The sequence below is a fragment of the Octopus bimaculoides genome, chromosome 25 (genome assembly GCF_046866305.1).
Source record: "Octopus bimaculoides isolate indiv1 chromosome 25, ASM4686630v1, whole genome shotgun sequence".
Lineage (NCBI taxonomy): Eukaryota > Metazoa > Mollusca > Cephalopoda > Octopoda > Octopodidae > Octopus > Octopus bimaculoides.
Genome location: NC_142952.1, coordinates 7,938,474 through 7,953,473, shown reverse-complemented (window position 1 = coordinate 7,953,473; position 15,000 = coordinate 7,938,474). Strand labels below are relative to the sequence as shown.

At 32.0% G+C, this 15,000-nt stretch overlaps 1 protein-coding gene across 1 annotated transcript in view; it reads right to left on the bottom strand.

Moving 5' to 3' along the window:
* Nucleotides 1–1,898: 1,898 nt before the first annotated feature.
* The window catches only part of LOC106878694 (iodotyrosine deiodinase), an 18,524-nt gene continuing 5,422 nt past the window's right edge, over nt 1,899–15,000 (bottom strand). Inside the window, exons 2-5 of the mRNA XM_014927980.3 lie at nt 10,693–10,932; nt 4,596–4,819; nt 3,678–3,773; nt 1,899–2,146 (exon numbers count right to left, since the gene is read on the bottom strand). Of these exons, the coding sequence (XP_014783466.1) occupies nt 1,961–2,146; nt 3,678–3,773; nt 4,596–4,819; nt 10,693–10,932 (746 nt within the window). The 3' untranslated portion in view covers nt 1,899–1,960. The remainder of the gene's footprint in view (nt 2,147–3,677; nt 3,774–4,595; nt 4,820–10,692; nt 10,933–15,000) is intronic.

Here is a 15,000-nt window from a genome sequence, read left to right as displayed (position 1 = left end):
TTCCTTCTCATTTTATACCTATCTACATATTTGTAAATAAACACATTTTTTCAGAGGGTCTAGGTTACCTTTCAAGATGTAAATTTTAGGAAGTAAGATGTGAAAGATAAGAAAAGAGGGGAGGGTACGATCATCACTGAAAATAAAAAGTGTCCAAATTCCTTTGAAAATGTACATTCTTTTACACTTGTACAGTCAAATCCCATATTCTGTGTGTAATTCCATGTTTTGCATGAACACATATTTAATATTAGTACAGCATTCATAAATTAGGAAAATAAAGTCCGGCGCAGGAGTGGCTGTACGGTCATGGGTTCAGTCCCACTGCGTGGCACCTTGGGCAAGTGTCTTCTACTATAGACTCGGGCCGATCAAAGCCTTGTGTGTGGATTTGGTAGACGGAGACTGGAAGAAGCTCTTCGTATATGTATATATATATATATATATGTGTGTGTGTGTGTGTGTGTGTGTGTGTGTGCGTGTGCGTGTGTGTATGTTTGTGTGTCCGTGTTTGTCTCCCCACCCAACATCGCTTGACAACCGATGCTGGTGTGTTTACGTCCCCGTAACTTAGCGGTTCGGCAAAAGGCACGGATAGAATAAGTACTAGGCTTACACGGAAAAAGCTCTGGAGTCGATTTGCTGGACTAAAGGCAGTGCTCCAGCATGGCCGCAGTCAAATGACTGAAACAAGTTAAAGAAAAGAAAAGAAAGAAAGAATATAAAAAGGAATTTGAGTTCGGTACTCTTTATAATTCAATCTATTCTCCATGGTCATTTGATCAAAGATCCTAAATGAGTTTTGTAATAACTTGTATGTTGTATATTTAACTGGAAGCCACTCTGTAGTAGATAAATCATGTAACAAAGTAGAGCTGCTTAAATATATTTTTGAGTATCTTTGATACTTTTGTAGGATTTAAAAATTTGTTCTTACTTGCTTGGGGAAGATAATTCGAAGGGGATCTTTTCACGAATTACTTTGCCGAATAGCAACATTAGATATCTTTCCTAATCTGTAGTAGAATGGTTCTAGTATTCTTTCTTCGGTAAGTTCTATAAGAATAACAGTAGTTAAGATTCCCTTCTTACATATATACATACATATGGTGGTTGTCTACTTCTTAAACAGAGTTTGACCACCTCCTGCACCTACACCTTAGCCCTTTCATGGCGTCTGATGTGGCTTTTTAAACCAGACAGTGTTTTGAAAAAACACCCACACAGATTGCACCTCTGATTTGCACTACCAATACCTGCAAGTAAGTTCTGCTCATTGTGGATCCTAACATGTCTTTTAAGACCCCCATTGGATTTGCAAACCCTCTGGCACACACCACATTCAAACATATACATACATACATAAATAAATATATATATATATATATATATATATATATATATATATATATATATATATATATATATATATATTTATATAAATAAGGATAAGATCGATATTTAAAATATTCATCTTATCAAGTGGCCAGCATGGGAATAAAAACCATCAAAGGTAATAATTATTTAAAATTATAATACAGGGTATCTAAGAGATACCGCCACGCTAAAAAATAGCAGTCAAATCCTGACTCTAAAACCACAGGATTTGACTGGTATTTTTCAGCGTGGCGGTATCTCTTAGATACCCTGTATTATAATTTTAGATAATTTTATATATATATATATATATATATATATATATATATATATATATATATACATATATATGTATGTATGTATGTATGTATGTATGTATGTATATATATATAATCTGATCATTTATAGAGATGAGTATCACGTTATTAAATTGGAGCGACATTCAGAAACAGCATTAATAGTGTAATATAAATGTTTTCTCTTCCTCCATCATCATTACTATTAAAAAACAAACAATGAAATGGTAAAATGATCACGAAGAAGCTTTCTTGACGGACACAAAATCCATCTGCCATGATTTACTTTAATCATACAATTTCATGATACTTTCAATCGGGTAGCGCTCCAAATCAGGCACTGTTGCGTCTTTAGCTGCGTATCCAATGGGTAGCAATATAAGCACTTTCTCATTAATTGGACGCTGAAGCATCTGTCGAAGTGTAGGACCAGCATTTAGTGGCGTTGTGGTTACTGTAACAAGACCAGCGTTCTGAAAATCAGAATGAAATTAAAAACGTCACAATTTTTTCACAATCGAATACGAGAAGCGAAATATTTTAAAGAGGCTACGCAAATGAGGTGAAGTGGAAAAGTCAAAGTGATTTATTGAGAAAATAGATGTACACATATAAGCAAGCGCTGCTTGTATGACTGCGTGGTCGAATAGTTCGGTTTGCTCTTGCAGGTTTCGACCCCAAAATTTCGACCCAAAATTCTGTGATCAACAGAAGTCACTTGTGCTACAGGTCAGATTTCTCATTTCCCGAAGTATTTTTTTTAGCAGAACTATATATATACATATATATATATATATATATATATATATATATATATATATATATATATATATATATATATATATATATATATATATATATATATATATATATATATATATGTATGTATATATATATATATATATATATATGTGTGTGTGTATGTATGTATGTATGTATTTATGGGGGGGTCATATGTTAGTTTTGACGTTCGTGATCTTTCTGGGTTTATTTATATTAGGCATATTGAGATATAGATACGCATCTCATGGTGTTGGCCTACGCCTTGACAACGGTTTGGTTATTTCCATATAGGTTTACGATGGATACACCCTTGATAGATTTAAGAAGCAACTGATTTCTACCTTTATTATTATTATCAGATATATTATGCCGATGGTAGAACCATTTTCCTTCCGATCCAGATGCTTACGCACTACGAAGAATGATATGATTATCGCTAGAACTACCGAACTTCTGCAAAACCATATATTTTCTAATGGCCAGCGTATCTTATCATTCTATATCTTTCCGAGCGTTCTTCAAATCATTCTATATCTTTCCGAGCGTTCTTCAAATCGTTCTATATCTTTCCGAGCGTTCTTCAAATCGTTTTATATCTTTTCGAACGTTTTACAAGCTTCTGAAATTTGTGCTTTCACTATTTCAGGTCAGACACAATTGTTATCTTTCTGTTTATTATATTCCAATAGTAATACTGGGTACTAGCCTTGGATTTCATATTTTACAAGTCATTACGATATTCGTCCAAAAGATCGTGTTGCTTTATGAACAAAAACCAGGAAAACCAAGGATTGTGAAGTGGGAGATACAATAGACATTCAAAATTACACACACACACACACACACTGTTAACTTCATTTAAATATTTATTATTTCGAGCCAAAATTTTCATTGCCACGTAGTCATTCAAAAACACACGTTTGGTACGACAAAAATTTTGGCACTAAACAATAATTGTGAAGTTAGCACTCTTTGCGTGTTTATGAATGACTAATACGTCTCTCAAGCGGCAATCGTTTTAGTTTCAACATGCAGTCTCAGCTCTAACCACTTACCTGGTAACTATATTTCCAAACCGAAAATCAATTTGTGATATATGTACACATCTTTGGAACGAATTTATTTTATTGATTTTTTTGCAAGTGTTATAAGGAAGTTTAATAAAAATGTGTAACTTTTATGCTTTGCTCTACGGTTACTAGTTATAACTTACGGAATTACCTGAATTGCTGCCAGCATTATTCCAACAGATATACTGGCACTAATCTCGTTGTAATAATAGTTGATCTTCTTATTATTTTCACCAATTCCATACACCTGAAACAAAACAGTTTCACTTTTAATGAGATATCATAGGAGTACTACAACTATCAAATTCAAATAATTTATCCCCGCAGATTACAATTATTATTATTGTCATTATTTTTACTTTTAATCTGAATCTTGGTTACAGACACTTGCAGAGACACCCAAGCGTCCTGGGGCGAGTGAAGGATAAGACACGATACAGTATGAAAGAAAGCCTTGGGAGGGAAAGAAAGTAAAATATCTTCATTTAATACAAAAAAGACATTTAAATGGATTAGGTCTGCCCTGATTGCCATGCAGTGGAACAGAACATGGAGCCATGTGGTTTGGAAGCAAGCTTCTTATCACACAGCCACGCCTGTGCCCATTAACCTTTAAAATGTTTTGTATCTTAAACTGATTTGTTCTCATCTTGATATTTTCCCCCGCATTTCACTCTCTGTCTCTCCCAGTGCTCCCCCTCTCTCTCCCGATATATATATGTATATATACATAGATATATACATATATATGCATATATATATATATATATATATATATATATATATATATATATATACATACATATATATATATATATATATATATATATATACTTACATATGTTATGTATGTATTATATGTGTATTATATATGTATGTGTGTGTGTGTATTTATGCATACATGCATGCATGTTTACATATACGCATATACACACAATGCCATAAATCACAACTTCCCTGCAATAACTTTAGCATTAAATAATATTTATGTACATTTTAAATTGGAAAAAGTATATTTTTATTAAGAAATAAAAACCACAATTCGATACAATAGAATATTTTTTTTTACCTTCTTTAAAATAACAATGATGTATGGCGCTTCTTCCAGATATGGTTTCACCCATGTAGTCTGGGTTCTAGTTTGTACATCATACACCCAAGTTTTTCCCATCCTCCGTCTATAATTCATTTCTTCTTCAGTCTCTATGACTTTACGTATTTCTGCTTTGAGTTGCTGGTTTGATATAACTGCGTAGGTCCAAGGCTGAGTATGCGCTCCGCTGGGAGAAGTCCCTGCCAATAAAGACATAGAGAAGAAAGTAATATGATGCATGGTGTCAAGTAATAAATGCCCTGGCGTCTTTGTAAGTGATTTACTATTAAGATAATAATTCATCTGACTATATGATCATAGATATCATCTGTTAAATGTATCTATACAAGGGAAATGTTTCTGTATATATGTATATATATACATATATACATATATATATGTATATATATATATATATATATATATATATATATATATATATATATATATATATATATATATATATATATATATATATATTTATATATATATATATATATATATATATATATATATATATAGTCAATTCAAATAAACGAACAATAATATTAACAATAACAGACAACAGAAGGACGTGCACAATTATGACGTGGCAGCATGTACCACATGTTCGTTACTCATCTTAGACACGTTTACAATCACAAGTATCAAGCTGAACAAACGGCTCGAAACAAATCCCTCGACGTTCGGTGTATTCTACTAGTCCAAGGGATTAATCCGTATTTTATCGACATTCGAAACGTTATTGGTGACCTCATATTCGAAATGGTGCAAAGATCAATACAAAATGTAATAGGCTGAAATAGGGTTTAAAAAAACTGAACCAATATTTTTAATAGGACAAGTAAAATAGCCAATTAGTTCATAGAAAAAAGTGCGCTGCTATATTTTGCGCTGATTCACACGTAAAAATAGGCCGAGTGTACTTAAATTTGTAGATAATTTAACATAACTCTCAAAGGTTTTCATATGTTCCGAAATTCAATTTTAAAGTGACAAGTAGCCCTAATTGAAAATACAGTATACTTCATATATATGTAATAATTGGTTTCCCAATTAATGTTTGAATAGTATTATTTTTCAATTATACATATACATATTATCATACTCACGCACCTATATATATATATATATATATATATATATATATATATATATATATATATATATATATATATATATATATATATATATATATATATATATATATATATATATATATATGATCGTGTGTGTATCGTTGGCGACTTTCTTTCTCCGTCTTCCCTTCTTTGGAATTTTTTTATTTTTCTCATGAAGAGCTCCGCTCAAAACGTGAAATCCTGAGGGTCCAATAACACTGTACTTCCACGTCCTTGCGTTGTTGTTTTTTTCTTGTTTGTTCATGTTTGGATTCACTATATATGTATATATATATATATCTATATAATATATATATATATATATATATATATATATATATATATATATATATATATATATATATATATATATATATATATATATATATATATATATATATATATATATATATATATATATATATATATATATACATATATATATATATGTATATGTGTACATGTATGTGTGTGTGTATATGCTTTTGGTGACCTGTTGAAACAGAATTTGATGTGTTTGTGGATTTGGAAGTTCTGCATAAGTAAATTTATCATAATGTTCTGTATCTTTTTTGGATATGAACAACGTATGACAATTGGGTAGTCAACGGATTTGAAACTCTATAGTCCAGAGGTACTGTACCTTACAACCTCTCCCTAAACATTCTTCTCCAAAATATCATGCAAGAGAACACTAAGTTTCATATTAAATACTCTGTCAGTTAAATTTGGTCTGTCAGCTGCTGTCTGATAGATACACACACAAGCTCATACACTCATGCACTCCCATTATAAATAGTTCATATGTGCGCCTCATATCACTGATAAACTTCATTGCACATGTATATGAGTTCTTAATTATAACTGCACACATACTAACCTGTAGTTGTGAAATGCAACTACGTCTACCTGAACGCACCCAAACACTCACACATACATACATACACACACATACAAACATACATACATATATATATGTAAAAGCAATAGGACAGGTAAACAGGACAGGATAGGATATACATATGCAAACCACACATATAGAATAAGTTCTAGGCTTTAATATAAGTCCTGACGTCAAATTGTTCGGCAAAAACATTTCGAAGCAGTGTTCCATTATGACCACATTCAAACGACTGAAACAAGTAACAAGATAAAGAGTAAAAGAATAAAAGAAGCTCTTAAAATTCGTTCGTTAGCATGGTCGTTGTCTAATGAATGCCGCCATATTGCAATAAATTCGCATATCAAGACAATATCGTATGATAGTTGCTAATTAACTGAAAACTCATATACGAAGAAGCATATTAACACTCCTTTTTGTCTAACCGAGAAGAAACAAAAGATATTTGAAATAATAATATGTTGCAAAGTTTAATTTCCAATTTCGTTATCGTTTATGAGAATTTTACGTTGAATATTTCAGGAAATTATGGAGTCATATTGAAGGAATTATGGACATTTTATTATATTTGATATTAGGAAATTGCATCTTCTTTTAAATAAACAAATATTCATTTATAGATAATATTCATTGCTGTTAGAATCAAAACGCATATACGTGCATGAATACTGAAATACATACATGCATGCATACACGCATACATATACTCAAACACAAGCACACAACCAGTCGCACATACATACATACATACATACATACTTATATAAATACATACATGTATATGTATATACACATCAGTAAATCCACTTAGCGGATAAATAAACGATTCAATAAAAAAATGATGAAAGAGTTTACAGATGTCTAATAAGGAATTATTATTAATCCCTTATGTATACACGCATACACAAACGCAAATACAAACGCACATACATATATATATATATATATATATATATATATATATATATATATATATATATATATATATATATATATACATATATACACATACACGTACACACACACACAAATATATATTTAATTATATTTGTATTATAGCTAGCTGTCTACTTATCTATTTAGCTATCTTTAGGCTTGTCTGTTTATGTATAAGTGTATAAGTATATATATATATATATATATATATATATATATATATATATATATATATATATATATACATACATATATATATATATATATATATATATATATAAATATATATATATATATATAAATATATATATATATATATATAAATATATATATATATATATATAAATATATATATATATATATAAATATATATATATATATATAAATATATATATATATATATAAATATATATATATATATATAAATATATATATATATATATATATATATATTTATAAGTATATAAGTATATATATTATATGTATGTATATATATATATATATATATATATATATATAGATATATATGTAAATATGTTTTATATACATATATCTATGTGTGTGCCTCTGTATATATATATATATATATATATATATATATATATATATATATATATATATATATATATACATACATATATATATATACATACATATATATATATATATATATATATATATATATATATATATATATATATATATATATATGCATACACACACCACACAGCATACCTTCACATTTACAACGTACGAACGTGCGTGCTCACTAGTGCTCACGAGCACACATACACGCTCATCTATACAGATGTATGTATGTGTGGGCGCGCCTACCTTTCTTAAGTATGTAAGAAGTTTTCTCTAGATCAAATTCTGTTTGTTTCAATTGTTGTTGTATTATTCTTCAAGCATATCTACGTAAAGAAAACCAAAAACTATCTGAATGGGTGCAGAAAAGCGAAATTAATATACAAAATTTATATGTAATATATTTATAGAATTATTCTGAAGCTAGCTGGAAGCAAATCATTGCGTTTAATTCCACATCATAACTGATTAACAAAGATTTTTATTTCCCTTGAAAATCATATATAAGAGAGCGTCCATGAGAATTTGTTTCAATATTAATTTTATATATTTCTTTCGAGACTCATTATTAAAGACAGTAATTGCTTTGTTGAAATTGACTGTTTCTCCGGATTAGTCTGTGAGTATAGATATAGTTTTGTGATGGGAGTGGTCACAAGCGTACATGTAAGCTGAAGAGAGTATATGTACGGGTGGAGTGTGAACTAGGTGCAGTGGGAGATATATGGAGAAGAATGGAGAAGGGATTCATGTATAGTAAACAGAGTGTGTGGATGAATGTATGGTCAGACGTGTATCGGGGTAGGCGTAAGCTGAAGTGGGTACATCGTTGGGTGTAATGGCTGCAGGAATGCTGCATCCAGAAATTATGTGGTCGATTGTCTTTGGATGGTCTCTGCATATACGGTACAAATGGTCGCTTCCATGTTTTAGGACATTAATCTGGTTATTCCTAGCTGGAGTGGACTGGTCGCGAGCAGCAATGATATATCCCTCACATTTTGGTTTGAGACCCTTGCATATCAGCCATTGATCAATAAAGGTCCCCGATTCTACCCGGGTATTCATCAGGGTCCCCAATCCTACCCGGGTATTTGCCATGCAGTTGCCTTTGCTCCAATTCCTTCTTAATATATTTGAAGTTGATATGTTTAGCTATTTTTTGTTTTGCCTCGTCCGTTGGGGACACGTTTCCTTTGGGTACTGATACTTCTAGAAATATTTCTCGGCAGCAAATGTTTGTGTTTTTCGTTGCTGATATTTAACGTCCGTTCATTTGTTTGTTGAATGTAAACAGAAAGTCTCAGGCCTTCACTGGGAGTTGAGATTGTATTAACCCCAACTCCTAACCGATTTTTCTTTCTCGGGGGCTTTTCCCTGGGTAAATGTAACCTTGATACATTCGTCAATCCCAAATTCCATTTTGATGTCATCACTAAATTGTTTAAGTGTGTGTAGGAACGCTTACAGTTCGTTAATCAGTTCTTACAACCGTTTCAAGTCATCCATATTGAGATGAATAATTGCTGTCCCCATCATTTGTTTCATTCAGGAGCTTACTTAAAGAAATCACTGCTAACAGGACAACAAAGAATATATCGAGCTCCTTTGAGTATCAAATTGTTTCTTGGTTTTTCCTTGCCATGTTGGTCGTTTATTAGGATTTGTCACTCTATTTCTCAGTTTTGTACCACATATTTTGATTTAAACTGTAGTAACAGCAGCATACTATACTCCATTTAATAATGTGACTTTTAGTTCGTTTTCATTTATGATGGATTTAAGAGCAGGATTTACCTTGTAGATTATTTTGTAATTTTTGTTTTCACTATTGTGGTTCTTAGGAATGTCACTTGATCCATTCAGAAATTATTTACTTTTCAAGTTCTGTCATCTCACGTGTCTTATTGTCAACATTATTTATTTCTGAACTTGTCTTTTATTCAGCATTTTTATTCCCGAACCTGCCTTGTTGTCAACATTATATGTTTCCGAACTTATTTGTTATAAACATTATTCAGTACTGTTATTTTTTTAAAACTCGTTTTGTTATCAACGTTATTTCCAAACTTGTCTTGCTATCAACATTATTTATTTTCTAACTTGTCTTGTTCTCAACATTATTTATATCTTATCTTGCCTTGTTATCAGCATTACGCGCGCGCACACACACACACACACACACACACACACACAAACACAGACACACACACACACACACACACACACACACACACACACACACACACACACACACACACACATGCACATACACTCATACATGCACTAACATACATTCGATAAGCTTCCACACACTATCCGTCTTCAAAATTAACACACAAGGTATTGGTCGGCTCTGAGCATCCAAGTTGCGGCGCAGTGGGACTGAACCTGAAACCATATGGTTGCAACGAGAGCTTCTTAACCTCAAAGCTATGCGTACGCCTTTCATAATATATACTTTATGGGTTTTTTTTTAAAGAAAGAACGTATTAGAAAAAATATATAAAAGAAACGGTGGTCGAACCTGCAGTAAGAATAAGGTTGTTGATAATTTCGATGGGTACAGGCTTTGAAGAGATAAATCGACAACTTCTTCTGGCATTCATTGTTTGGTAGAAGTCTTTTGATTTCTTCAGCATTTCCTCCTCTGAATAAATCTCCGGGTTGAATGGCGTCTGCGGGACGAGATCTTCAACAGGAACCAAAATCCTTGCATCGTTTTCATTTGTTATTGTTTCGTCATACATGTCTTCAGAATTTTCCGCTGTAACATGAAGAAGGAATGCTCGTGCTTGAGTTCTTTTTCATTTTGAATATTTCGTTTAGTCGAATACTGAATAAATAAATAGATAAATATAAATGGACAAAACAATAAAAAAAAAGACACAGGATTTCTTGTATTTTATTAAATACAATGAGTAGAGAGTTCCTTCAGAATATTTGTCATAACAGAGGGTTCCTGGAACAGCAATGGCTAAGAATAGTAAAACAGACTACGTTTACAAAATTATCAAAACGCAGCTTTTTCTGTCAGATAGAAAAGATTTTGATTTGAATGTTCCATTTTCCAACGTAATATTGAAGACTTAGACATAATTTGAAGAATGAATACGTGATTAAAAAAGCTTGCTTTGAATACACTTGGTCCCTTCAATGTGTTACCCCAGCGTGTCCGCAATCCTGTGATTTTAAACAAGTGAAAGAAATAACATAAAAGTTACATACAATACAGTCGTTGTTGTTTTTCTTTTTATACAACACTACTCTTGATGATGACACGGGAAGCATGTTATTTTCAACAGACGACCCTCTACGACGTTCACTATTTTCCTGAAATATGTGCTACATTCGTGAACGCGTTTAATCAATGTTTTCCCGGAATATGTTACCAATTCCGAACAATGCATAGAAAAGTGTCAGGAAGTGTATTCTTCATTGTCTGTGCCATCATGCATTATAAACGAAAGAATAATTGCTTTGCCGTTTTCCAGAAGGTTCCAGGAAACAACAAGGTAATTGCAGATTCCCAACACAAGCAGACGTTCATTATCAATTATGTTGGAGTTAGAATAATCCAATATATATTCGCTGGTCAAAAATGTATGAAGTCTCGATTACAATCGTACTAAACAAGCAGCAAGATTGAAAGGATTGCTCTGCAGTTTCTTATATATTCTATTGTACTAAAGGCGCAAGGCCTGAAGTTTAGAGAGGAGAGGCTAGTCAATCAGAATTTCTTCCCCCGGTTCAACTGGTATTTATTTTATCGATCCCAAAAGGATGAAAGACAAAGTCGATGTGTGCAAATTGAACTCAGAACGTGAAGTCGGAAGACATGATACTAAGCATTTTGTCTGGCGTGCTCGTCTGTGCCAAACAGCTTGCCAGTTCGCCTGTGCCAAACATCAAACCGGAAAATTTAAATGTTTACTCCACAAATGCTGCGATAATTATAATAAATAAATGCAGGTGGAGTATCATCGATGTGGAGTATCATTGATGTGGAGTATCATTGATGTGGAGTATCATCCATGTAGTTTTATCGCAGTTAACCGTGTCCTGGAATTTTGCCAAATATTTTTGAAAAGAATGGTTCAGGAAAACTATAAACAAGTCTGACACCTTCAAGATTTTGCAGATAAAGTCCATTTAAAAGATTCCGTTGGATGACGTAATGTAACACGTGTGTACTATAAGTGCTCAGGTTGGTCTACCGCTAAAACTCCGGGTTGAACTGAAACCAAAACAAAGGTGGTATTGTAGCAGCCTAGTTAATAATGGCTATAAGTGGTTCAGCATTAATCAACGGCCAGAGATTATTGTAGAGGATACTTGCTCAAGGTGCCGTGCGGTAGAACTGAACTAGAAATCATGCGGTTGCCAAACGAGCTTCTTAACCTCTCAGTCATACTTGCACCTATATAATGTCAGCGATAGATGAAGCTAGAACTAAAAACCCGCAGAGGCCTGGCACAATAAATTTGACAAAATAGAAAGAGAAAATATTAAATTTCACAAAACAGCAAGAGAAGATATTTGTTGATGGTTGATTTAAAAAGTGGACTTATAAGGAACAGGGTTTGCGATATTTCAAGTTAATACTAATTGTCAATATTTATGAAGAAGAGTGTAGCAGAAAATTACCTAATAAGGAAGCCATTTTCGTAATATCTGGAATTCAGAGAAAGTGGTCAAATTCTATTATATCTAAAAGCCGCAGGATGTTATTTATGTTCCATCTACAAAATGAAGGTGATTGTCACATTTTTATAAGATCGCACAGTTGGTTGCCGTTCAGTTTTGTTTCGTAACAAGATTTATAGCCATTCTCATTTTAAAATTTTATAAATACAAAATTATATACTGATATATCGGTTGTCAGTGATTGACTTATAGCGACAAATATATTCTAAATAATGCAACACGTCAGCAAAAGCATATTTTCTCCATGATGAGTTTGTTTTACGCCGCTAGTTTCCCAACTACATTTGCAGCACAGAAATGATAGACGTAAAACCTTCACAGGTTAAATATAACGATTGAAAGAAGGAAAGTATTCAATAACAAAAGAAACTGGACCCATTTTTACAGTAGTTTCTACGATTATATACCTCATATGAAATGAGGCAATATATTATGTTCTCAAGAATATATGTGCTGAGTTCGAGACTCAGTAGTGACATATATTTCCAGTGACGAAATTTGAATCCATCCGGAGACGTACCATTTCGATGGAACCACAAGGTTGCCGTTAAAACGGTAAAGAATAATATTGGTTTCGAATTTTTGATCAAGGCCAGAAATTTCCGGGAAGGGGCTAGGTCGGTTTGATCGACCAAGTGTTCAACTGGTATTTATTTTCAACGACCCCGGCGGCATTTGAACTCAGAGTGTAAAGACGGACGAAATGCTGCAAAGCATTTTCCCTGGATGTTGGCGATTCTGCCTGTTCACCGCCTCGAAAAGTAAAGATTAATACTACGATTTATCATCGTGAACAGACTTTCGATCAAAGAGATTCTAGCTGTGACCATCCCTTGTCTTAGCTGCATGTAGGACTATATTATCTAAAGTGTTCTATCCGCATATGAACGTATTATGATATTCGAAAGAGAAATACAGTAAATGAATATCTTTATAATTTTTATGGGTATATAATTTTGAAAGAAGAGAAGAAAAGGATATACACAGTTTACAAAGTATTATAACGTCTATGACAAATATAAGTATATGCATATATATATATTTATTTTATTTTATATTATATATTGTATATTATATTATATATTGTATATTCCATATTCTATACCCCACATTGGTTCTGCAGGAATATAAATAAAACATAAAAAACAGACAGTGTTGGAACTCTTTTAAACAAAATAATATATTCCTCTATACACAATCATACAACCCCCCCTTTTTGTATTTATTTTTACTCGCATATATATATATATATATATATATATATAACTATCTATAAAAATTATCATAATCTTCGTTTATGTACTAATATAGTCATTATAGTTGGTTGGTTGGTTGGCACTCCGTCGGTTACGACGACGAGGGTTCCAGTTGAGTCGATCAACGGAACAGCCTACTCGTGAAATTTACGTGAAAGTGACTGAGCACTCCACAGACACGTGTACCCTTAACGTAGTTCTCGGGGAGATTCAGCGTGACGCATAGTGTGACAAGGCTGGCCCTTTCAAATACAGGTACAACAGAAATAGGAAGAAAGAGTGAGATAAAGAGTACAGCAGGGTTCTCCACCATCCCCTGCCGGAGCCTCGTGGAGCTTTAGGTGTTTTTGCTCAATAAACACTCACACTGCACGGTCTGGGAATCGAAAACGCGATCCTACTACCGTGAGTCCGTTGCCCTAACCACTGGGTCATTGCGCCTCCACTACAGTCATTATAAATAAAGAAATAAGTAACAAAACAGAAATTTACTTAGATTTTCAGAGGAAAATAACATCATTGTTTATAAAGTTATACATTCATGCATTCGAAAAAAAAAACAGAACCGGAAATATGTAATATGACACTATAAATGTTTCTAATCACTATAGAGTCTATTATAAATCTATTTGTATGTTATTGTTATTATTATTAAACATAATTTAAATGATCTTAAATGAAATAACCATTTCAGATGAAATAAAATAAAATAATTTAATTTATTTATAACTTTATAACTTTAATTAAATTATAAATATACTAATATAGATTTATACTTAAGATAAATACATTATAGTATTTGTAAATTTTAATCCAATGCTAGACAATTAAAATATATATAATATATGATATGATACTAAATTTATTTATTA